This window comes from Cyprinus carpio, chromosome B9 (assembly GCF_018340385.1).
Source record: "Cyprinus carpio isolate SPL01 chromosome B9, ASM1834038v1, whole genome shotgun sequence".
NCBI lineage: Eukaryota > Metazoa > Chordata > Actinopteri > Cypriniformes > Cyprinidae > Cyprinus > Cyprinus carpio.
The window spans coordinates 18,694,575-18,718,800 of NC_056605.1; the positions used below are offsets into that span (position 1 = coordinate 18,694,575).

Genomic DNA, 24,226 nt, shown 5'->3' on the forward strand with positions numbered 1-24,226 from the left:
GCAAGATAAATGCAAAAGGGAGAGGAAAGTTTACATAGGTCTACAGGGCTGCGTAAGGTGTCTGTTCTTTTTTTCTCTGGCTTTCTGTAGTGCTGTCTCTCTCTGAGGGGACTTTCCCCTTCGCTGTTAGAGATGGAGGCGTTGCCTTGTGCCAGCAGAGCATATGCTTTCACTTCCTGTGCCTATCTTATTGTCCTCTTTGTTTGAAGATATGAGCAAACACTGTTATGAACCAACGTGGAGTTGATTATGAATGACAAGACCTCAATGGTTGTCATAATGGACCTATTTCTGTCTTTCAATTACATTTCTATAGATTTCATGATAATTTCATTATTATGATTTTTTGGCCACTATAATTGTGTAGTGAAAATATGATATTATTTTATTAACACTGTTCACAGCAACTTTTAGCAAATTTCAAAATATACATTTTCATACTGTACATTGCAATGTTTTCATGCGTAAATGAACTTTTAGCATTCATTTTGGACAACATATTGCAAAATGTGAATATTAACCACTTACTGCTCATTGGCCATAACATGAATTTAAATGAATTTATAAAAAGCTATCTATAGTTGTGGTCAAAATTGTACATACACTTTGCAATATTCGCAAAATGTCAATTACTTTACCAAAATATGAGGAATTATACAAAATGCATGTTATTTTTTATGTAGTACTGACCTGAATAATATATTGCACATAAAAGACGTTTCCATATAGTCCGCAAGAGAAAATAATAGTAATACACAACTATAACAAAAGGTTCAAACGGTCACTGATACTCCATTATCTATTATTTTCTGTTGTAGACTACATGTAAATATCTTTTATGGGAAATATCTTATTAAGGTCAGTACTAAACAAACAAACAAACAAAAAAACATGCATTTTGTATGATAATTAAAATTTTGCAGATACAGCAGTACAATTTTGACCACATCTTTGCAAGTGACAGGAAACTACAGCAGGGTCACACACTGTCAGAGTCTATAGGGAAGGCAGCAGGGTACCAGGAGAGAGACCCTCACACAGTGTCCAGAAGGACAAAAGAGAGCCTGGGGGTGGGATTCACTTGCTATTTTTATCCCTCCGGCTGTCCCATCTCCCCAGTGAGCGGAAGCGCTGTCCTTCGCGCATAACCTCAGAGTCCACTGGGACCGGTCACCTCATTCTCATCATGAGTGAGAGCACCCTGGGAAAAAATCATCTCGCTGCGGCCTCACTTTTTTTCCTCTTTTAACTGTCCAACGACACATGAACCAGACAATCTGCAGTAGAACCTTGCTGTAAAAGCAAGACTGTTCATGTTCTTCTGCCATTGCATATGCCAGTTAGCAAGAATTACCTTGTTGGACACCTTTTGGAGAAATATATAGGCCTTTGATAGTAATATGAGCATGTGTGTGTGTGGTGTGAATGAGTGTGTAGGAGGAGTGTGAATTGTAAGCCATGCATGCAACTGTAATGATAAAAACATCGGAAAGAAGTGTAAAAAAGATTGCAAATCATGCAAAATGTTAATGTTATCAGTATATGTCAGGAATAGTGGTGTGTAATTTTATTGTTGTGACTAAAACAGAAAGCGTTAGGATGAAAGGCGTCACCTATCACGGGGTTCTCCACAGACTAGAGGGAAGGAAAATACCTTTAAGACACATAATAACAGCTCTTGGCAAAGAGCTTAAAAAAGATTATTTTAGACAAAAAATTTATTTCTGTCATCATTTACTAACCCTAATGTTCCAAACCTGTATGACTTTCTTTCTTTTGTGGAACATAAAAGAAGAAATTCTACAGAATGTACTAGTCACTCTTTTCCATGCAAACTCACAATAAAAGCATCATAAAATTGGTTTGACTCCCAAACTATAATCAGAAGACACTGTTGTGATACCGACTTCTCACAAATGTCACTGAGGAAAGATGGGTGCCGAAGCCTGTAGTAACACCTACACCACCATTCAAAAGTTCTGAATCATAACAATTTTGTAAAGAAATTAATAGTTTTATTCAGGAAAGAATAAAACAAAAAACTATTTTTGAACAAATAAATGCAGCTTTGGTGGGCATAATAAAAATAATAATAACAATAAGCTTACAGACCCAAAACATATAGTTTATTGAATACACACTAACTACAATTCGAAAATTATACAGGATTTAAGGTTCACTTCATGGAGTACTGCATTTCTGCAACAGCAGGAAATGAGCTTTCCCAATACAGTGTCAAACTATGAGCCAATTAAAGTGTAAACAATCCAGCATAGTAATTCCAAATTTCCGCACTATTAAGTAGCTACAGATGTGGAAATAAAAATAGCAAAAAGGCAGATTAGGAATGTCCTGAAGGCTATGTTGAAACATATGCCTTTTTTTTTTTTTCTCTTGAGTTGGAAATAAAGGGAGGGGGGAAAAGCACCAGTTATATGACCACCAGCAGCTGCAGTGGACAAACAGTTCTGCATTAATGCACATCTTAGCGTGTGACCAACAGCCATGTGGCTCCATTACATCTCTGCCCCATAATGAGATCCAAAGCTACATCACTGGGCTGGCAGGCTCATCCCCAGAGACACAAGGACAGGAAGAAGGGGAGGAGATGGAAAAGATGTCATGAAGAAGCATTGTACAAAACAAATATAACAAAGCTCACAAGCTGACATTTCATTAAAAACATCAGACTTATCCAAAAACATTATAATTGCATTCTTGGCCCACATCGACCAAGATAAAAAAAAAAAAAAAAAAAAAAAAAAATGTTTTTTAAAGAAGTTGCAAAGAGCACTTACATGCAGTAATAAAACAATAATAGCTTGTGCAGAAGAAGAAAAAAAAAGTCTTGATGAAGCAATTTGAGACATGTATAATCATAGCTCAAACAGAATCCCTGGTAAGAGGACATTTAGAGAGATGTGCTCATTTCTGGGAACACCAGAGCAGTGCAATAATACATTTTCACACATGCACAGCCTGTTACTGGCACCCACCTATTCACACGTGCATAAAGGTCACAAACATGCACACAAGGTGAAAAACTGACTGCGTCGTATCCTTTTCTCACAGACAAGACAACAGTAAACAAAACAGACCGGCCTTCTATCACACCACCTGTATTATTAAGTCAAAAAGCAGATTTTGGTACACTCTCTGAAAATAAAAAGTACAAAAACTGACACTGGGTTGGTACTTTTTTTTACCCCTAAAGGGTGCATATTAGTATCTTAAAGGTACATATTATTACATAAAACATACTACTTTTTGAAAGGGTACTGTGCTATGACAGATTTTACAACTTTTTTCTGAGAGTGAAAGTTATGATTGATGATACTATACAGTTATAAGTCGTAAAACATCCAGGCACAAGAATGCCATCCTGTAATACCTGAAACACTGTATTCTGTGCAGTAAACTTCTGACAACACTTTTTTTTATTATTTGTTTTTGTTTTTTAAAGTTACACAAAGCAATCAAAGTTGAGTGCATTTTCTGTAATATATTAATTTACCAATAACTAAATATAAATTCAGAAAAAGAAAAAGACATTATGTATTATTATTATTATTAATATTCTATGAAACATAGTTAATTCTCTTAAGTTTGCGGCTGCTAATCAAACCTATTGTCCCTGTCAGTCACATAATATGTAGCTTAACCAATCAGAATTTAAAGTTAGAGCTGTTTTAAAAACAATTCATTAAATGCATAAAACAATAGTTCTTTATCCATAAACCTCCTGCACTTGTGACAGTCACAAAGACAGGTTGAAATCCTCTGCTCGTGTTTTTACCACAGTCATGCACACATTTGCAAAAAGATAGAGCTCTGGTTTCCTCTGCAAGGACCTCCTGCTCTCACTTTAGCATTTCCTTTGATGTAAGCAACGGTGCTAGCTTTACATGTGTATAAAAGCACTCCCATCTAGTTTTCAATTGTGACATTATATGGATTCCATGTAGTTCATTATAAACAGGTACCAGGAATAACACCAGAGCAGCACTAACAGAGAATCTATCTGTACATCTATGTCCTGACTTTAGAATCAATGTATCTGGTAGTCTTTGATGAATGGTTAACATTAGCGTTACTGTGCGCACACACAGTACATTTACAACCACCTCTATTAGCATGCAAATGCACACAGAGCATCCTACCTTTTGAGAAGCAAGGGAATAACTCTCACCCATATACATGTCCCTGTAGGGGTTTCCTTTTAACCTTGGGACTGAATAGTGTTGACATTAATTAAATTGTGCTTAAGGACTGGAAAAACTGAGTAAAACTGATGATGAAGATGCTGATGATTTGCCAAAAAAAGGGCAAAAAAAAAAACTGTAATAAAATTCTACATTTAAATTTTAATTTCTACCATAATTTAACCATGGTGAGCTGTCATGATTACGTGCCAGCTTTTAATAATTCAGCATTAGGTTTAAATAATTCAATTTGGATTTTAAAAAGTAGATATTGCATTTGAAAATTTAAAGACTTCAGAAATTAATGCAGCTGGGGCTCTGGATGTATGATTAATGTTGCTGAATGCAACTTTTGACACATACACAATCTAAGTTTAATTACCTGAAAGCTGCACTTCAACTCAGAAACTTTGGATTTCAATAAAACATAATACTTTATAAACTGCTTATTGTTTCAATCCCATTCTATGAAGTCAAACACCACAAGGAAGGTCCTGATTAAGATTCAAAATAATCAATAAATTGCCCTAAAAAAGATTGGGATCTTGGGATCTATTAGATTGCTATAAATACATGCCTGGAGAGTTCATCCTTCACTGATAAGCACTGTTTGCTTTCACAATAAAACAAACTGGGCTCGATGAGCTCCAGCACATTATTACTTTTCCACAGTTGCATCATTTTACTGCTTGCCTCAGGCCACAGCCTCTCTGTTTGCCCATAATTACATGGACCCGTCAGGTAATTGGTTTTATTTTAAAAAGAGCGCCATGTGAATGTTTTTTTTTTTTTTTACCCCATGAGAGTTCTGACGGAACTTGTGTTTACTGAGACAGATCCTACTGCGGTAGTGGGAAAATCAGCCATGTTTAGCATCAGCCATGAGAATAATCTGGGGTAAACGAGCAACGGATGGAAAGAGGCTGTGTGGAGAAGAAGGGGTTCGAGACAGCAGGCGACTCTGTGTTCTGACTCAGCCTGAATGTGAGGGTGGGTGTAAAGAACAGGGTTTTCAGCGGGTCCTGAAAAACCACTGACACCTAATCATTACACCCACCACTGACTGAAATGTAATCACTGAGGGTGGAAATAATTAAGTGGAGTCGGCAAGTCAAGGAATGCAATTTGGGAATAGTTTTTCAAAGTGCAGGTTATCTTGTGCCTGTGGTGGGGCAGCGGAGGTGGTGCGCTCCCTGTGGTGTACAGTATTACATTACTGTGTCACTTTCTAAAGTTGGACAAAAAGGGGAAAACCATACTGCTTTTTGATGTCTTGCCATTGAAAAACTTTTGAATTGTTCTCTCACAAAAAGACAAGCTGCGCTGACTGTACCTGGATTTTATTTCCCTGTTATATCATACATCTTTAATGAACTGATTCATTGTTTAATAAGCCTCTTTCTGCTTCCATGGAAAAGAGCAGTTTTTCTTAAAAGGGTCTTAAATGAGATAAATGAATTATTGAGTTCAGCTAGCCCTGCTCATCAGGCAATATTTCTTACTGGAGGAACATTTTTGGAGCTATGTATCCAGAACAAAATTTACATTTAAAGTAACATTTTCCTGTTTGAAAAAAAAAGTCAAATCTGCATGCCGGGTACACACTGCACGATTTTAGCCCCAATTTTCACACATTGACTGTTTTGACCTGCAGTCTGAAATGTGTTTTGACTAAAAATGACATCGCGATAACCTACAGCCAATGAAAGAGCAATATACAGGGCAAGGGAAATGTCAGGGGAGGAGTCACAGACCTGCAACAGAACATCAGCATGCATGGCTTCTTCAAGAAACCATTCTCTCGTCATATTCCTCTATTTTGTTCGCTGCAAATCAGCATATAGACAATTTGTACTGCAAACTTCTTGCGGGCTACAGTTTTTAACAGGAAGAAATCCTGTCTCACATGTGATTTTTAGTTTTTTCATGTATCACTTCTCACATGTGTTTGGCTATGAAACATAGTTTGACAACCACATTCTTTGTATTGGTGACCACCTCTGCATTTTGTAGTGTGCACACAACCATTAAACAGTACCCCAGACAGTCGTGCGTTGTGAGAAAAACAGCGCCAAGACAAAAACATTAAAACCCATTATAAACGAGGCATTTGTTGCATCCAGTGGGGACATAATTATGGATATTAATGACAATACCAGCAGTTCTAAATTCCAGTCCTCGCGCCCCCAGCTCTGCATATTTCACAAGTCTCTCTTTGTTAACACACCTGAATCAGATAATCAGCTCGTTAGAAGTGAGCTCCGTGCATGAACTGTGTTCCGATTGACATGGTCCCTACACAGTGTTCATTGCTCCCTACTCCCTGAGCAGAGGAAATCTGTTGAAGTTTACCTCACTTCAGAACATTCATTCACGGATATGCGCTGCAACGTCTTCACACACGGACAAGTGTGACATCATATACCTCTGTAAATAAATACAATTTAATTTCACGTCTCGCACACTTCAATGCACTTTGAATGGAACATATACATTCGCTTCGAACTGGAATCCTGGTGGAATATCCTGTGATGTCCACTTCACAGGGCACTTACATTCGAATAGAACAAATGTCTGAAGCGATAAGAGAAACATACAAAATGTGCAGAGCAGAGGGGTGCGAGGACTGGAATTGAGAACCGATGACTTGTACTGTCTTTTTACGTGTTACATAAAACCATGTCTGCATTTGTGATAATTATTGTTATTGTTTTATCGCCCAGCCCTAACCTTAACCATACTGGTTAACGTAGCTCAAGAAACATTTTCTCTTCTGCTGAATGATATAATTACTACACCATCTGGCTTAATATGATGCCAAGAATAGGCTGGAAATGTGCAAAGAAATGTGTAATAATAAGGAACAGAAAGTTCATTGTAAGCTAATAAGCATGACATGCATATATCAGCAGAACATTTCCTAAAAACATTTCCTTCACTTTGCTCTCCTGATATAGATATATTCCAGCTGCCCATGTGTAAATATACACCTTGGACACCAAACCTCCCTGCAAATACAGTGCTAATGTGATTAGCATGCCTCTAGGGCTCATTACAGAGAACTTAATTAGCAGACAGAGGAAGAATAAAAGGCAACATCCATCCTAAAAAATCCAACTGGTTTTCACTGTATCATATTCACATGGCTTACCATGCAGCAAACTTATTAAAAACATGAAGTGATCATTTTCTAATCATGTTGATCCCGATCTGGGTCTTTAGTTTTGATGTAAACGAAAAGGTGGGGGGGGCTTGTATTTGTCACCATAGCGATTGAAACCTCCCAGGGAATATAGAGACCTGGAATGCTAGTAAACATCATCTCTATGAACAAAAGCATAACCTTGTTCCCTGTGTCAGTTGAAATATATTTTAATCTCTAACGTTTTTGTTCAAAGTGTTGGTTATACCAACTTGTTTTTATAACCACTTTAAGACCTTGATTTTAACGTGGACTTGCGTTTTCACTATTATGACATAATGTGACATCTGATGGGTGGGTATATTATCGCATTTAAGGATAGTTTTAATACAAATGCTTATTAGACAAAATGCTGACTCGAGTTACAACTTGAGCAAAGCAATATGTAATGTTTTATTTTCCAGTTACAGTGAATCAATAATAACCTTATTAATAATAATGGCAAAGCAGGGTCATTGCTTAGCCTATTCTTGTGAGGGAATACATCTGACATTCATAAATAATAATGGCAAAGCAGGGTTATTGCTTAACCTACCCTTTTGAGGGAATACGTTTAACGTAGTAGTGAATTCTATTGCTCACATTTTGGTGTAAAGAATAAACTTATTTCTGTAGCACTCATGAAATTTAATATGAATTTCTATATAGCTTATTTTTGTAAATGGTTTTTGTAACGCACACTATTCCCTTCATTGTCAGAGTAATTCTGTTTGCCTTATTTGTTTTGCGGTGATGAAACATAAGGAGCGTGTTCGTGTGGGGAAACCTTGCCATGCTGGCATCCTCCTCTAATGTCTCAGCAGTTTTTAATTAAAATGTTCCATTTGTGCCAACTATCCTGGTTAGCTGAGAAACTATAAGAGAATGAATTGCTACCCTCATCTCCAGGCGGATGGCCAGGCCTTTGCTTTTTGCAGCCTTTTATTTAACATCTAGGGGAAAGAAGAATGACATAAAAGTATTACAGTCGACACGCTGTGATGTGACTGCATCTTTGCAGCTGCAATTTAACTGATGAACAGTTCCATCAAGAAAATAATTCATATTTTTGAACGTTACGTAGCCTAATTTTACAATCAATTTAGGCATGATCTTCAGGTTTCAACAGGTGTTATTAAGGTAAAGCCTTTAAGACTTTTTTAAGACAAGATAAACATCTGCCAATGGGCTCAAAACAATCAACTTAATTCAAGAGTTAAATTGTTACATTTCTCAAAAAACAATGCATAATATGTTAGCATCTAATGTTTATGTATCTTAATTGAATGATGTCTAGATATTTGTATAGAACAACTGTTTTGTTTTTTTCAGTGAATACAACATTTAATGCCATGAATGCTTAAAGACGTTCTGCTCTGATTTAAGTCTTATCAAGGCCCTAATTTGTGGAAAATCAAGTTAAGAGTTCAAGACCTTTTAAAGTGAAAGTGACGTGACATAGAGCCAAGTATGGTGACTTATACTCAGACCCATACTCTGCATTTAGCCCATCCAAAGTGCACACACACAGCAGTAAACACACACACACCGTGAACACACACCCGGAGCAGTGGGCAGCCATTTATGCTGCAGCACCCGGGGAGCAGTTGGGGGTTCAGTGTCTTGCTCAAGGGCCCGGCCCGAGACTCAAACCCACAACCTTAGGGTTAGGAGTCAAACTCTCTAACCACTAGCCCACAACTTCCCTCCAGAGACACTGTATATAAAGACCTACACAGACACTGTATATAAAATAGGACTCTGTATTGAGAAATGTAACCTATTGTAAAAATTATATAAATTAAAAATAGAATTCTGCTCACATGATGTGGTGCAATCTTAAACCTGCATGTCCCCAAACTTGTTTTGAATGCATATAAAGCTATAATTGATTTGATATTTAAAATTGGTTACATAAAAGTGAATTGTCTATTGCTGCTGTTCGAATGTCAAATAAATTTCTTGATTTGCTATTAAATGATGTTTTCAAAATAGTGGCAATTCATTTCTTCTTCAGTGAATCATTTTCTTGAGGTCATTTTGCACTACTCAACTGCATTTAACACAATAAGCACCTCCCCTTGACATTTCTCTATTTCTCTCAGTTGTCACACTTAACTATGGCCCAATGCTGACAGCGTTCTATATTTTACAATGGCAGGTTTCCTCTCTCATTATCTCTAGTCAGAAAAAGGTCACCGTTTCTGTGTTGTTTTTCATTGAACAAAGACACTTCTACAACAGTGTTGTGCAACCTACAACACAAACACATGTGCCTTGGAACATTTGCTTGCTGTCACCTATCAGAATACTGTGGGCCTTGTTGACAGCCCACACAATTAGGCTCCTTTCTGCCTCACATCAAATAATCAACTATGTAGTTAGTGTAGCTCACTGTGTTCCATAAGAAAAGATTTGACTGATTCTTTTGTCATGTTTCATACAGTATAAACCAAAAGTGAGACAAACTAGAGGGTGACACGGGAGTGGATTTTCAAACCTCTCCCGTCCCACTCCCGCAAAAAAAAAAAAAAAAAAACACAAACTTTTTGAATTGGAAGATAAAGGTAAATTGGAAGAATTCTGTTGCTTCCAAAGAGCAGTACTAAATGGAAAAAAAAAATTGACATTTCAAAAAAATAAGAAAAATTTGGACAGCCATTTTTTGTCTTGTGGACTATATGTAATCATCTTTTATGTAAAATATCTTACTCAGGACAGTACTAAAAACAAAAAACAAGAAAAAAAACATGCATTTTTTATGATCTCTTATTTTGTTAAAATTATTCATATTTTTCCAGATTCTGCAAGGGGTTTCCAAACATTCGCATGCCACTGTATACTTAGAAAATATATCATACTGAATCGTATCCAAAAGAAACTCTGCTTTTTAAAATCCAAAGACCAGAGCTATTAAAGATATGTTATGAGAAATGCCACTACAAATGCAAAAGGAATTTTTGTACAAGTTACAATCAAGCTGAAATTGAACACCTACATTTTTTTGAGACGTGGCTTAAATGTAAGTGAGGAAACTGCATTTCATTTTTGGCTCATATTTCCATGACAATGTGCTTAGCTATGAGTTTAACATAATCTAAATACAGAAGAATAAGACACTTGCTGTCATGGAAAGTGTAAAATATAAAACTCCTTTTCAATTAAAATACTTAAAACTCCATCACATTCACTACAGACAAGATTGTGTTTATTAAGCACAGAGGAATGATCTTCGTGGTGATGAAAAATGTCTTGCAGATTATACATGGGATGGAAACTTTAAAGACATAGGTCATGTTTAAGGCCAGGCGTATGGTATTAGATACCAATCTGGCTCATGCTGTTATGACAACCTTGGAAGAAACACTGCGAATGGATCTGTGCCTGTATATATTGTGTTTAGTATCAAGAGACATCATTCTGTCAAACACTACTGAATGCCCATGAATGTCCTAATGCTGCACGTGTATAGAACACAATACTGCACTACGTAACAGCCTTAGAATCTGCACAGCAAAGCAACAACAATAGAGCAGATGGAAAAAAATGTATGACCTCACATCCATTCGTCCTTTCAGATTGTTTTTGATTTAAAAGCTCTGGACATTTTAAAGAAAAGGAGGCTGATGTGCCCATCCTCAATCATTGAGATGCAGAGAGCAGCTTACTGCACCGTGCAGAAGAATGATGAAATAAGAGCTAAAAATAGCAACCTCCCAGGATCCCCCTTTGCCTAGCACTGTAAACACCTCATTCCTGAGACAGTCCTGGGAAAAGCAACACATCTGCAAACCTTTAAAAAATGATTTTAAGTATGCTTTCATACACACTGCAGGCAATTACAAATACATAACAACTTAAAAAAAATATTTATGAAAATGCTAACACATCTGTCTACATGAGTGGACAGCATAAAGAACAAAGCTGCTGTTGTATTGTCCATTGGTACATATAAGGCTTATTCTTATTTTACATTCTGATGTGAATTTCATAAAATGCATGCAGAAAACATGCAGAACGAAGCACATTTTCAATCTCCATGATATCTTACATTCTATTCTATAAATTTAGGTCTCATATTAAAACATGATCAATAATCAATGCCACGATACATAAAAAAAAAAATCACAACAATGTGAAATCATATGAATAATATGGCAATGTTCGTAATATTTTTATGTGTAACCAAATAAATCAATATTTGCAGTCTAAATCTAACAGCAACAATCTTTATCCATTATAAATCCAAGTAACTATAATAAAGGTGAGAACCTACCCAAAGATGAATTCATTGTGTCCTCATCTCCCCGCCAGTCTGGAGTCGTGACTCCGGCTGTTTCTCAAAACCTAGCGACCTGCCTACCTAGACAGCACTGTTAGGCATCATGTGCGCGTGCAGCATCATATGCATCGTGTGTGTGCAGGAGCCGAGCTGAACTGAGTCGAAACGCTGTGAAGCACAATGCTGCGAGCGTCTCAAAACTCCCTAAATGGGCACTAAAACACGTCCTCCAACCGCTTCTGGATAACATATTGGACGGAAACAATGAAAACCATTATTTAAAGGCATATTGGTTGCTCAATGTAGCATTAAATGGAAGTAATCGTGTGATTCCAATGGTTTGGTGTTTAAATTATCTGACAGATCGGATTAGGTTCATTTTATTTAAATATAGCCTACAGCAATTTAATAGCCTATAAACTTATTTACAGGACGCGAGTTACCTAACCCTAACCCTAAACAATAAATAATCAGTGTTGCCAAGTCCGCGGTTTTCCAGAGGAATTGGGCCACTTCAACACTGTTGCCGCGGATGTTTTTCATCCCCGCGGGTTTAAGCGACCCCAAATAACATGATATTTTGTCCCTGGAATGCGAATTGTACCAAGGGAACCCCGCCTAAAAAACAAACAAACAAACAAACAAACAAACAAAAAACGTGTATTTCGAACCCCCTCGAGATTGGGCTAGTTCTGAGTAGCAATATGGCAGGTTTTAATGCGAAAACCTGGCAACCATGACTTGGACGTTCCACTTCACTTAACTTTATATATTGTGTAACTTGCCGTAGTATCTCCCCCTAAAAACTTTCCCTTTGGAAAGATCCTCACTGGGAACTGTTCTACTTCATTAAGTGGGAGAGGCCGATTTTGACAGCTCTTATATTTGTACATTTCTATGGCTAAAATGATTGTGCTAGAAAGCAGTTGCAACGGCCCTTTCGCGCATCACACATTCTCCCAACTCAAACATCACAAACACATCTCTTTCAGGTTTATACAAGTTAAGGCATGACTCAACATAATAGGAATATTTTTAATTTGAAAATTAACTTACCTGCAGGACCCGAGGTCCCCGAGGTCCGGACCTCGGTATTTTTCCAATAACAGAAGTTGTAAAATAATTACATATTATGCTTTGGAGCTGCAGGGATAAAAAGTCAAGATAACAGACCTTCTCATCTGAGATGCCTCAGCAGGGTTGTGTGTTAGTATATATTGTCTACAATAGTATCGTAATTGTTGTTTTAACGGTGTGCGATTTGACATTATCAAGTATTTTGCAAAAATCATTCAAAACACCAGTACAGAGTTCATTCGTAGGCTACTTTACGCGGTGTGAGCTAGTGCGTGTGCGCATCAGAGTGCGTTCTTTCACTGCATGATTCAGTCTATTAAAATTCATTTAGAATGATCACAAATTAAGACATGGGGCAGAAAATGTGTTTATTTTATACTACTTCATATTGCTCAACAGCTCAATAAACAAGAAGTACATTAAGAGACTTACGCTTTAGACAGCATATTGCCTGTTTTTGCTCTATTTCGCAAGCAAAAATAATTCCAAACAGCACAGTTTTGCTCTGTGCAACATGATGGTGTTTCGTTCCTGAATGACTCAAGCGTTTAAATGATTCGGTTCAATCGCAAAGACTCACTTATTAACAGTGATTTGCTGGCACCTATTGGCGGTTTTAATTTCACATTTCGACTATTTTTTAGATTTTTTTTCATGCTTTAAATCACTTCAAATATCAGTATTCAACGTTTTATGTTTAATATATAAAAACATTATTTATGCATTTTTAATTGCTGGTTAAATGCATTCATGTCTTGCATTAAACAGTGTGTAATTACATCTAAATGCCACTTCAGATGCAGCTTCTGTGTTGATTTGGGTTCTAATTCACTGATTAAATGTAAGAATTTGACTCAAAAAATAATGGACACTTTTAGAGAGGAAAAAAAGGCTTTTTAAAGGTAAAATGCCCATAAAAAAAAAAAAAACAGTTTAAACTTATTGGAAAATATTAATTTCTATTAGTGTGAATAATAATAATAATAATAATAATAATAATAATAATAATAATAATAATAATAATAATAATGTTTAATTATTTTAGACATGATTTTACTGAAGGCTACCAGGATAATTATAACCGAGTTTATTAAATTCATAAACATAAACTATATCTTCTCTATTTCCAGTTTTCCAGTTGTAGCGTGGATCATTCATTGCAACATTAAATCTGATTCTCATGTTTAAGAATCTGTTATCTTGAAAAATAATTTATGCTAATGTATGCTGCCCTTTGACTTGGTTTTAATTTCATATTATTATCCAATTTATGAGCCTTAAAACATCTTAAAATGCACACATTCCACCAATCTCTATTTTGGGACCTTGGTATGCATACGGCCCTGCTACCTGTCCAGAAGAAACTCCCCAAGTTTGTCATATCGATTGAATCCTAAATGTTTTATCAGATTCCTCCTTCTTGTAAAACCACTGCCAATGTTTACCCTTGTTTTACCCCATTGTTTGTCTCTGTGTATTTTGGGAAGTCTTCCGATTCTGCCTTTCACTTCTGAATTTCTGTTTCAACACTGACTAAACACCCTCTGGATCAGCCAGTCAGCCTGCTACAGTTAGTAGCCACCCACGACCCAAACTCTCGCTATGGCTGCGCGGTGGTATGCAGATACATAGGTTGAAAGAAGGTAACATTGTATCATTGCATTCGGACCGTCAGTCTGCCTGGAATATGCCTGGCAGACTGGAATCTGCCGGGCAAATGAGTTTTAGCCTACCAGAGATAGGTTTTTTACAAAATGAAGAAATTTTTTGAGATGCTTTTGTCAGCTAAATTGTAATCTCTCAATAAATAAATAAATAAATAAATAGTCTCAATCCCTGAGAAAGAAAGAAATTGCTAATAAGTATAATATGTTTAAAGACTATTTTCCATGCTTCTAATAATTGCTTCTAATAGGTTACTCTGTAACCTGCAGAAAGGAACCGTGACCACATTTTTATACTAACTATATTAGTTTTAGGAATAGTTTCATCAGTAGCCTATACTGTTTTTCTCACAAAGGAACAGTGTAATTTCGGTTAGAACTTAACATTTTCCTACCATAATTTTCCCTGTGGGTATTCTTGTATTTTAACTTAAATATAATGGAAAAACCTTTTTTTTCTTTCTTTTTTTTTCCAAAATAATATGTGGTTGTGGGGTTTGGGGTAAGATTTTGTGACCATTCTACCTTTCTGCAGAATTCAGTTCCAACCCTGATCAAAAACGCCTGTCTGTGATCATCAAGTGCTCCTTCAGATCCTAATTTGTGTTTGATCAGGGTTGGACTAGACGGTCCAACCACAGCCTAACTTCACCCTATCGCAGGGGTGTCCAAACTCAGTTCTTGAGGCCCACTGACCTGCAAAGTTTAGCTCCAACTTGCTTGTTTAATTGGGGTTGGAGCTAAACTCTGTATGTCATTGGCCCTCAAGGAGCAGGATTGGACACCCCTGCTCTATCGCTAAACATAACTCCACCACTTAGGTCAACAGAGGTGGAATTGAACTAAGTCAAGCTCCACCCATTACATTCCAGGGGGTTTTGAATGTCATTTGGCTCTGCAGTAAGCACTACTTGTTCAGAATCACTAAACACAGCAAAATACAAGTGAAAAATGTTGAATGTGTGGACACTCAGCACCCTGAATGATGCATCAGACAAATCTGAGAAAGAGAACAATGCAAATAATAAATCAACTCCATAAAGATAGGATTCCTAGTGATAAATGGCTCAAGACATTCCAAATGGTTGGAGGTAATGGGTGGAGCTGGACAGCCCAACTACAACCTAACCATAACAGTGCATTCACACTGGGCGTCAGTGTTAACACATCTTATTTACTTTGAATGGGGGACGTCATGCCTTGACAAACTGAATTGTGGATCCATTGCATAACGCCACTGGTGTTGCTGGCGCCAGAAGCTGAAAAACTTTAAACTTTTCAAGTGCCAGTGAAGGCCTCAGCCAATCGGATCTCCTTATGCAAATACCCCAGCACAGACACTAGCCAATTGCGTTCATACAACACCAGAAAAGTAATGTGATTGGCTGTTGTCACTATGATGGCTGTGACAGCACCAAGCTTCAGACACACCCTCCGTCAAGCATCGACACTGGCACCCGGTGTGAATATACTGTAACTCTATGACTAAACCTATCTCCACCCATTACATCCAGAGAGGGGGTGCTGGATGTCATTTGACTCTGCAGTGAGCACAACTTGCCAGTAGTGGGCACTCTTGCAACAAAATCAATGACACATCTGAGTCAATAAGATGAAGGGAAGTTATCAAGAAAATGGCATTAAAATACGAAGTGGAACGCAGCCTAGCAATGGTTAGTTGGGGTGATAAAATAATCACCCTTTTTTGGGTTTGAGGACACTGACTGGCTATTTTTTTATTGTCATATCTTGTCTTTCATATAATATGTTTACATCTTGAATCAGCATTAGGCTGAACTGCTACGTAGACCCACCTCTTATGGGCAGAGGCAACATATAGGAAAAGCATATATTTTGCACAGGTAATTTTCTATCATATCAAATAAAATATTAATTTATAGAATTTATTATTAGAATGTAGCGCCCTCTATTGGCCAGTCGCCACAGCTCATTATAGATATCTTGTTGCCAGGGTGGAGGTGACAAGAATATTGGTTGCCATGGAAATATTTTCTCATGTTGACGTCATCATGAAGTCATTCTGGTGAATCGTTTACTCCAAGGTTGTTGTTTACAATTCTTGGCAAATTCTATATCCATACATGTAAATTCACCAACAACAAACTAATTTTTCTTGCTTTATTGAAATAATCTTAATACTATTTCACCCTCTGTAAATAAGAAAGAGAGAACAACCTCAATTTGTAATGACTCTAATTTGTATACTCTAATTGAAATATAAATTAATATCTTACCCCTGTGTTCTTTTTTCTTTATCTTTTTCTTTTAGCAATTGTTAATTACATTTTTTGTTTGTTTGTTTTGTATGCTCATATGACATTGTATATATTGTTGAAATGTTGTGAACTCCACACAAAGTTGTATATCATTAATGTCATCTTTGTAATGTTTGCATTTACAATAAATAATAATAATAATAATAGTAATAATAATAATAAAAAAGGTTGTTGTTTATAAGGCTTCCTTAAGTTACAAATGAAAAGTAGGGTTTGTAAAACAAAAGTCAGTCAAACCCTTAAAAGAGATGTGTAGTGACCTGTTTAAGATTACACTGACGTTACCCTCCTGTTTTCCTTAGTGCTGCAGGATACCATACTGATAAACATTGTGTGGACCTCTAAGTAAATATGCAAAGATTATATTCCAATAATTACAACATTCAGGATAATACAATTAAAGGAAAAACTAATGTACCATTGGCTATGAGTTGTTCTTAATCCTATGCTGCCCTCCTATGGAGAAAACAAAAGGCACAAGTGAATCCAAACACCTACACTTTCATTTCATGGAAATCTCATAACATTTATTTATATAATGAAAATTTCCAGTGGCGTTGAAAGTTCCCGTTCCTTTTCAGCTTTCTTATCCCTGTTGGTCATTAATAGCTGGAGATCATGACAATAAAGTGTTGTAGGAGGGGTGTCATTATTTTGGGATTCGGAGGTCGCCTGTATTTATAACAGATTTATGGCAGCACTAGGTGGGTCATCTAATGTACCTCAGGCTGAGGCCCATAATTAAGGACCCAGCATGCCGTTCTGGGCCAGGTGTACCTCCATACTGTCTGCCATCAACAGAAAGGAGTGAAGATTGCATTTAGCTTGCCCGACCAGCTTGCCCATGTGATAATGAATCCTAATTTTCACCTGAATCTTAATAAGCCTTGATGGACAGAATTATTGAAGGTAAATGTATAATCTTTTAGTGTAGATAATATGTTGTTTTTTTTAGTGTGTAGTTTATACACACAGTGGTTATGCAAGACAGGTGTTGAAACAGAGTGCAAATCTATTGCCCTTAAATCTTAAGCATCTCAAAGGAATCCAAGAAAGAAAGAGGTTTTGTTTAATAATTCATGCATTAATAAGAGAGAGAGGTGTTAAGATACAGGCGATAAGTCTGTAGCACTTTGTAATAAGGTTTGCCTGTTCTAGAAGCCAGAACACAAAAACAATGTGACCTCATATGTATGTTTTTGTAAAGTGTCTACCACACATACATTATGTATTGATAGACATTGAGATGCACAATATTGACAGCATCTAAAGCATAAATTATCTGTGCATGAGCAACAGATGTACCAATAAATCATTAGGAATATTGAAATCATGCCATTAACATTTTGATTATGTTGTATTTAGTTTCCATATAAATGGCATTTTCAATCACATTTAGTAAACAAAGTTTACTTAAATGATCATTTTTATCTTTCTGTTATTATTGTACAGCACTGTTAAAATTTACAGCGCCCAAGACAACTCTGTCAACATTATTACTGTATAAACTAAATGGCTTTTGTATAGAAGAATATGGTGCACCCCCCCCCCCCCCTAACTCTGCTGCCATTTCCTTACAAGGCAATTGTCTTGTCTGGAAAGTTTATTTTTACATTCTTTTCATAGGATTAAAGTAATTCCTTTCAGCTGTGGACCTGTATCAGTGACTCAGAAGTTTAAAAATAGTCTTGGAGGAATGTGATTCTGAAAGCAATATGAAAAAGTGAAATTTCATTCACATGGTTAAACAAATAACAGCAGACCAGACAAATCAAACTAACTTTAGTTTTTATTTAAGTTAGGCCAGTGACACAACATGCGCCATTTTTACTACAACACATCATTACACTTTGTAACTGGGTTTAAATTGCATTGTATGTTAACTGCTTTAGAAGCCTCCATCCTATAATTACTCCCTGGCATATTTAAAGATGTCTCCATCTTTTAACAGTGCTGTAACATTGCAGCAGGGGTGTCTCCACAATGACCTTGCCGTTCCCAGTCGCAACTGCCAGGCAATTAACACCTGCACATACTTTGCCAGCTTGTTAACTCATAACTGTACCACATGGTAGCAGCTGATAAATCTGGCAGAAGAGGTGTTCTGCTTAAAAGACAACTAAAATAACTCAAGCTGACAATTTAAAAACATTAAATAAACCTTAGAAACCCAAGCTTATGCTGATTATGTATTATTATTCCTCCCTTGCCTGCAGCATGTCACTTGTTATAAAAATTATGACTTCTGTACAAATCTGATTACAGTAATATATTTCTGAATAACGTTTTGTGATTAGTTCTAGAACCATATGTTAAAAAGTAATACAAATGACTATCACAAGAGGGCGCTGTCAGGCTAGCAGAAAAAGTACCAGCTCAACTACTAGTAAGTGAACTTAGTGAACTATCCTTCCATTCTGTGCTGGATGCCTATGGAGGAATCTGGACCAGCAGACACGTGCTGCCCTGTGGGCCCACTGGTGAAAATGTGCTTGCTGGTGGCCTTTGTGCAGAAAAAAACCCTTTTGTTTTAGCATGCTCTTGTGCCTCTCTGGCTTTCATCAGCATTGTGGACTTTGGGTATATGCTGGACTCTGGCAAAGCTCCTGAGTCATCAACATGGCCTGAACTATTGTATGGGGAGATTTAGCAGGGGGTATTGACCAGCAACTGCTCACACAACTGGCAGCTCATGCTCTCTGCCTATGCAAACACACAAGCACTAATTCTTTTTAACATACAAATGGTTAAAAAAACATGTGTGGTGTGTATATTCATGTGAACAGGTACTGGTAGCAAAAACAAAATTCCTGACCTCAGTGTCAGTTTAGCAAAAAGCCCGAAGAGGCAGTTAATTTTTTGAAGCATTTACTTTTCTTCTTTTCTGCATTTCTTCATCTGTCATGCAGATTATATAACAAAAATATATTTCCATTAAGGATGCACGATATTGGATTATATATATATGTATATATATATATATATATATATATATATATATATATATATATATATATATATATATATATATATATATATATATAAACTTTAAATAAACTCATGAGTGTATATTTCAATCAGTTGTTTATTTATTTATTGTAAAATGTACAGTTTGTCATCACAATACTCAAAAACATGTAAATTCAGTTTTCTTGTTTTCTATGAAATGTATGAAATGTAACAGAAATCTAAATTATTCTATTTTTAAATCTAAGTTTGTAAGAGAACATTCAGAAGCAAATAACCAACAGAGGGGAGTATTGAGTTATAGCAACAGAAGATATTGCAAACTATGAGTTGACAATTAATAAATAAATTCATACATTTAACAAATTGTTATCTGACACACTTCATATAATTAATATAATTTAATTTAATTTAAAGGGATAGTCAATCCCCAAAATGAAAATTGTTGAGGGAGCAACTTTAGAGTATTTTTTTGTTGTTGTTGTATTATTTATTTATTTATTTATTTAGGTGTATTATCTATTATCATTTTAATACTTTTATTTAGCAAGTACTGTACATTAAATTGATCAAAAGAGACAGTAAAGACAGTTATAATGTTACAAAATAATAACATTTCAAATAAATGTTGTTCTTTTGACCTTTTAATTAATCAAAAAATCCTAAAAACAAAATGCATCAGCATAAAATATATTTATACAGTATGTTTTCTGAAAGATCATTTGACACTGAAGACTGGAGTAATTGCTGCTGAAAATTCAGCTTTGTCATCAAAGAAATAGATCACTTTTTAAAATATGTTAAAACAGAAAAACAATTGTAATACTATTTCATGATATTGCTGTTTATGTCATTTTGTTTTTAGTATTAATATATATATATATATATATATATATATATATATATATATATATATATATATATATATATATATATATATATATATATATATACATACTGTATATATATATATTAATATATTAAGATTTATATATATTGTTTTATAAAAATGCTTTGTTTGAAGACCAGCTGACTTTTAAATGGAACTAAATAAACCAGGAGACAGAAGCTTTAGGTGAGATTTTTTTTTTTTATTAAATAGTTAAGGAACAATCAACTACATATTAAAAGACCTAAAACTCTTGAACACGGCGGATTGAGCCGACAGTAGGATGCATGGCACTCCAGTCAGTGAAGTGGTGGTACTCGCCTCTCTCCAACAAATACTGACGTCCCCTGAAGTTAGGATGCTCATAGAAGACCCAGGCCCCATCCAGAACGTTACAGGACTGTACCTCATGGTAACGGAAGCGGTCATAGAGAGAGGGCCAGTCCTCACTGCACTCCATAGTCTGACCCTGGAAGTCAGGCCGCTCATACAGTAGGATACGGAAATTGCCAGTATGCTACAAAAGAGAGAGTGGATAACCAAATACCATTACAATGCACTGATTTCTGGTAGGCCATTTGCTGTAGAAAGAGCAGAATCATATCTAGAGTCACCTAAAATTATACCAATGGGGCACTCAAATAATTTTAAAAATACATTTCGATTATGCATACTGAAAACTAACTTTCAGTAGGGAACAATAAGGAGTTTAGGGCCAAAAATGCTGTTCTTGAATGGTTGTGTGACACATATGTCTGGTGTAGGTGAATGTTTTTGCTTAAAAGGAGGAACATAGACCTGCATTGGGCAAAATAGCCCAGTCATGGTTCTCCAAACAGGGATGACTTACATTTTGCACCATGCGACAAGACCTTATAGAATCACTGAAGCCCATCCAGTGCTGGTAATCAGGATACTCTCCCCTGGTAAGGATGTACTGGCAGCCCATGAAGTTTGGACGTTCATACAAAACCCAGGCCCCACTTTCAACTCGGATGGAGTTACAGTGGCTGAAGTGGGACGACAGCTCTGGGCAGTCCATGCTGCACTCAAAACAACGTCCCTGAAAGTTTTTGTCCTCATAAAAGAAAATCTGTATGGGATAAGATGTAGAAACATAGTTAATCCAAGGAAAAGATCACAGAGCCAGTTTACGCAAGCAAAATGTGTCTTACTTTTCCCATTTTGTCCATGTTTGGGACTAATTTCATTCCTCCTTTTGATGTATGCTGTGTATTGAAAGGGCAATGAGTGAGATTTATATGTTTCACATTGAGTTGCTCTGCCAGGCAAATCATTGTTATATGGAAGGCCGCAGCAACTGCATCATCAACAGCTGATACTGCGATTGTTTCTAGATTATTCCTGCAGATTAATGCAGTGGCAGTTGTATGGAACCCTGACCTTTTGATTCTGCAGAGTCCAGAAAATGTTTATTGGGCTAATTAAATTGTTTTCCAGATGCTGGTGGCATAGTTGGAGAAGCACTGCATCATTGAAGCCAATCCAATGGTGATAAACTGGATACTCCCGTGGGACCAGGATATACTGATAGCCCATGTAATTTGGCCGCTCATACAGGACCCAAAAGCCCCTCTTCACCTTTGCAGAATTACATCGGCTAAAAAAAGAATGAAGGTCACTTGTGTCTCCCTTACACACATAGGATCTTCCCTGGAAGTTCCAGTCTTCATAGAACACAATCTTTCAGAGGAAACACAGCACCGTCAGTGTGTATACCTGTGTGTTTACATTGTGTTAAAACATTATGACACACTGTGGGACACAGACAATCAGGAAGAAAGTGGCACTCATGCTCTCAGTCGTCATTGTCAGATTTGAAATGTTGGATAGCAAACAATGCTGTAGTCTCTTTATACAAGTCCTGAACAAAGGCACAGGTTGTAAAAAATGTAATCAGCATTTCAAAAAAAGATCTGACCTCAATGTATTGTTCTAAAGCACTGAATTATAAATTTGCTCAACAATAAAATTGTGAGTACCAAGCATCCCAACCTCAGCCACTGAACCCCAACCTCAGGCTTGTACAACATGCCATTATGCGTTGATTAAACTAGTGTTGTCTACTTAGGCAGCTCAGGCTAATTATTTATCTTACTACAGAAATATGCATTCAAATGTTTGCCAACAACACCCTCACACTATCAGCTCCAGCAAAATCACTGTTATGATTGGCAACCATGGCGTACATCAAGGAGGATTTAGAGGCCAAGCTGGTGTTGAGGCATCTACTGTGTTCCTTATGGGCCATTCACACAGAACAATGAAAAATGTGAGCTGCAGGGCAGTGGAATGCAAGGTCTACAGAAGAGACACTCATTTCATTTTACTGTCATGTGCAAGACCCGAGTGCAAAAGTCAAACATGTCCGAATAGTGCATGTTTACATATGGAAATGGAATGGCAATGGAAGTGTGGTACAATGCAAAAAGATGTCCTGAAGATAAAAGTTTTTTTTTTTTTTTTTTTTTTTTTTTTTTACATTTTTTTAGTTATTGGATAGTATCTGAAAACGGCCCCTTTATTAATGTTTGTTATCTTTTGAACTGAATAGACAACCCCCCCCCCCAGTTTTTTTTTTTATATTATTCTTTTTAAATCTTACATTTATTTACATGCAATCCTATGCATTTTAAATGCTTAATTTTAAGTACTGTTAATAGATGAGTAAATTGATAAATTGGGTGCATCAATCAAAGATTATAAAAGTATATTACATGTTTAAATATTTCATTAAACAGAGATCATCATAAGACCACTGCGGTCCAAAATAAAGTCTTCTGATTCACAAAATCATTTTTCATGTGTCTGCAAATTAGACAGTGTGGAAATAAATCTATATTCACATTGGCATTATGCAAAACAAAACACTATATACTACCATTCAAAAGTTTTTGAATATTAAGATTTGTAAAAGTTTTTTTTTTTTTTTAAGAAGTCTCTTCTGCTCACCAAACCTGCATTTTGTTTGATTTAAAGCACATCAAAAACAGTACAATTTTTAAATATTTTAACTATTTCAAATAACAAGTAATTTATTCCTGTGATTTCAAAGCTGGATTTTTAGCATCATTACTCCAGTCACATGATCCTTCAGAAATCATTCTAATATTCTGATTTGCTGCTCAAAAAAGCATTTATTGCTTAATGCTTATACTGAATAGAATTTTCAGGATTCTTTGATGACGAGAAAATAGAAAATGTCTGAAATAGAAAACTTTTGTAACATTATAAATGTCTTTATCATCACTTATGATCAATTTAAAGCATTAATTTAAAGTATTAATTTCTATAATTTTCCCTCAAAAAAATAAAATAAAATAAATAAATATTATATTGACTCCAAGCTTTTGAATGGTCAAGTCAAGTCAAGTCACCTTTATTTATATAGCACTTTAAACAAAAAAGATTGCGTCAAAGCAACTGAACAACATTAATTAGGAAAACAGTGTGTCAATAATGCAAAATGACAGTTAAAGGGGCAGTTCATCACTGAATTCAGTGATGTCATCATGTAGCTCAGTTCAGTTTAAATAGTATCTGTGGCAATAATTTGCAATCAAGTCAACGATATCGCTGTAAATGAAGTGTCCCCAACTAAGCAAGCCAGAGGCGACAGCGGCAAGGAACCAAAACTCCATTGGTG

At 36.1% G+C, this 24,226-nt stretch overlaps 2 protein-coding genes across 2 annotated transcripts in view; both read right to left on the reverse strand.

Moving 5' to 3' along the window:
* Window positions 1-11,904, reverse strand: part of LOC109074470 (diacylglycerol kinase beta-like) — a 115,345-nt gene extending 103,441 nt beyond the window's left edge. Inside the window, exon 1 of the mRNA XM_042731300.1 lies at window positions 11,660-11,904. The gene's annotated coding sequence lies outside the window, so the exon portion shown is untranslated. The remainder of the gene's footprint in view (window positions 1-11,659) is intronic.
* An 8,842-nt stretch (window positions 11,905-20,746) lies between these two features.
* LOC109065655 (gamma-crystallin M2-like) lies at window positions 20,747-21,841 on the reverse strand. Its single transcript, XM_042730532.1, has 3 exons — window positions 21,735-21,841; window positions 21,410-21,652; window positions 20,747-21,076 (listed from the first exon to the last, which is right to left on the reverse strand). The coding sequence occupies exons 1-3, from the start codon at window positions 21,768-21,770 to the stop codon at window positions 20,804-20,806; spliced, it is 552 nt and encodes a 183-aa protein (XP_042586466.1). The 5' UTR covers window positions 21,771-21,841; the 3' UTR covers window positions 20,747-20,803.
* Between the last annotated feature and the right edge of the window lie 2,385 nt (window positions 21,842-24,226).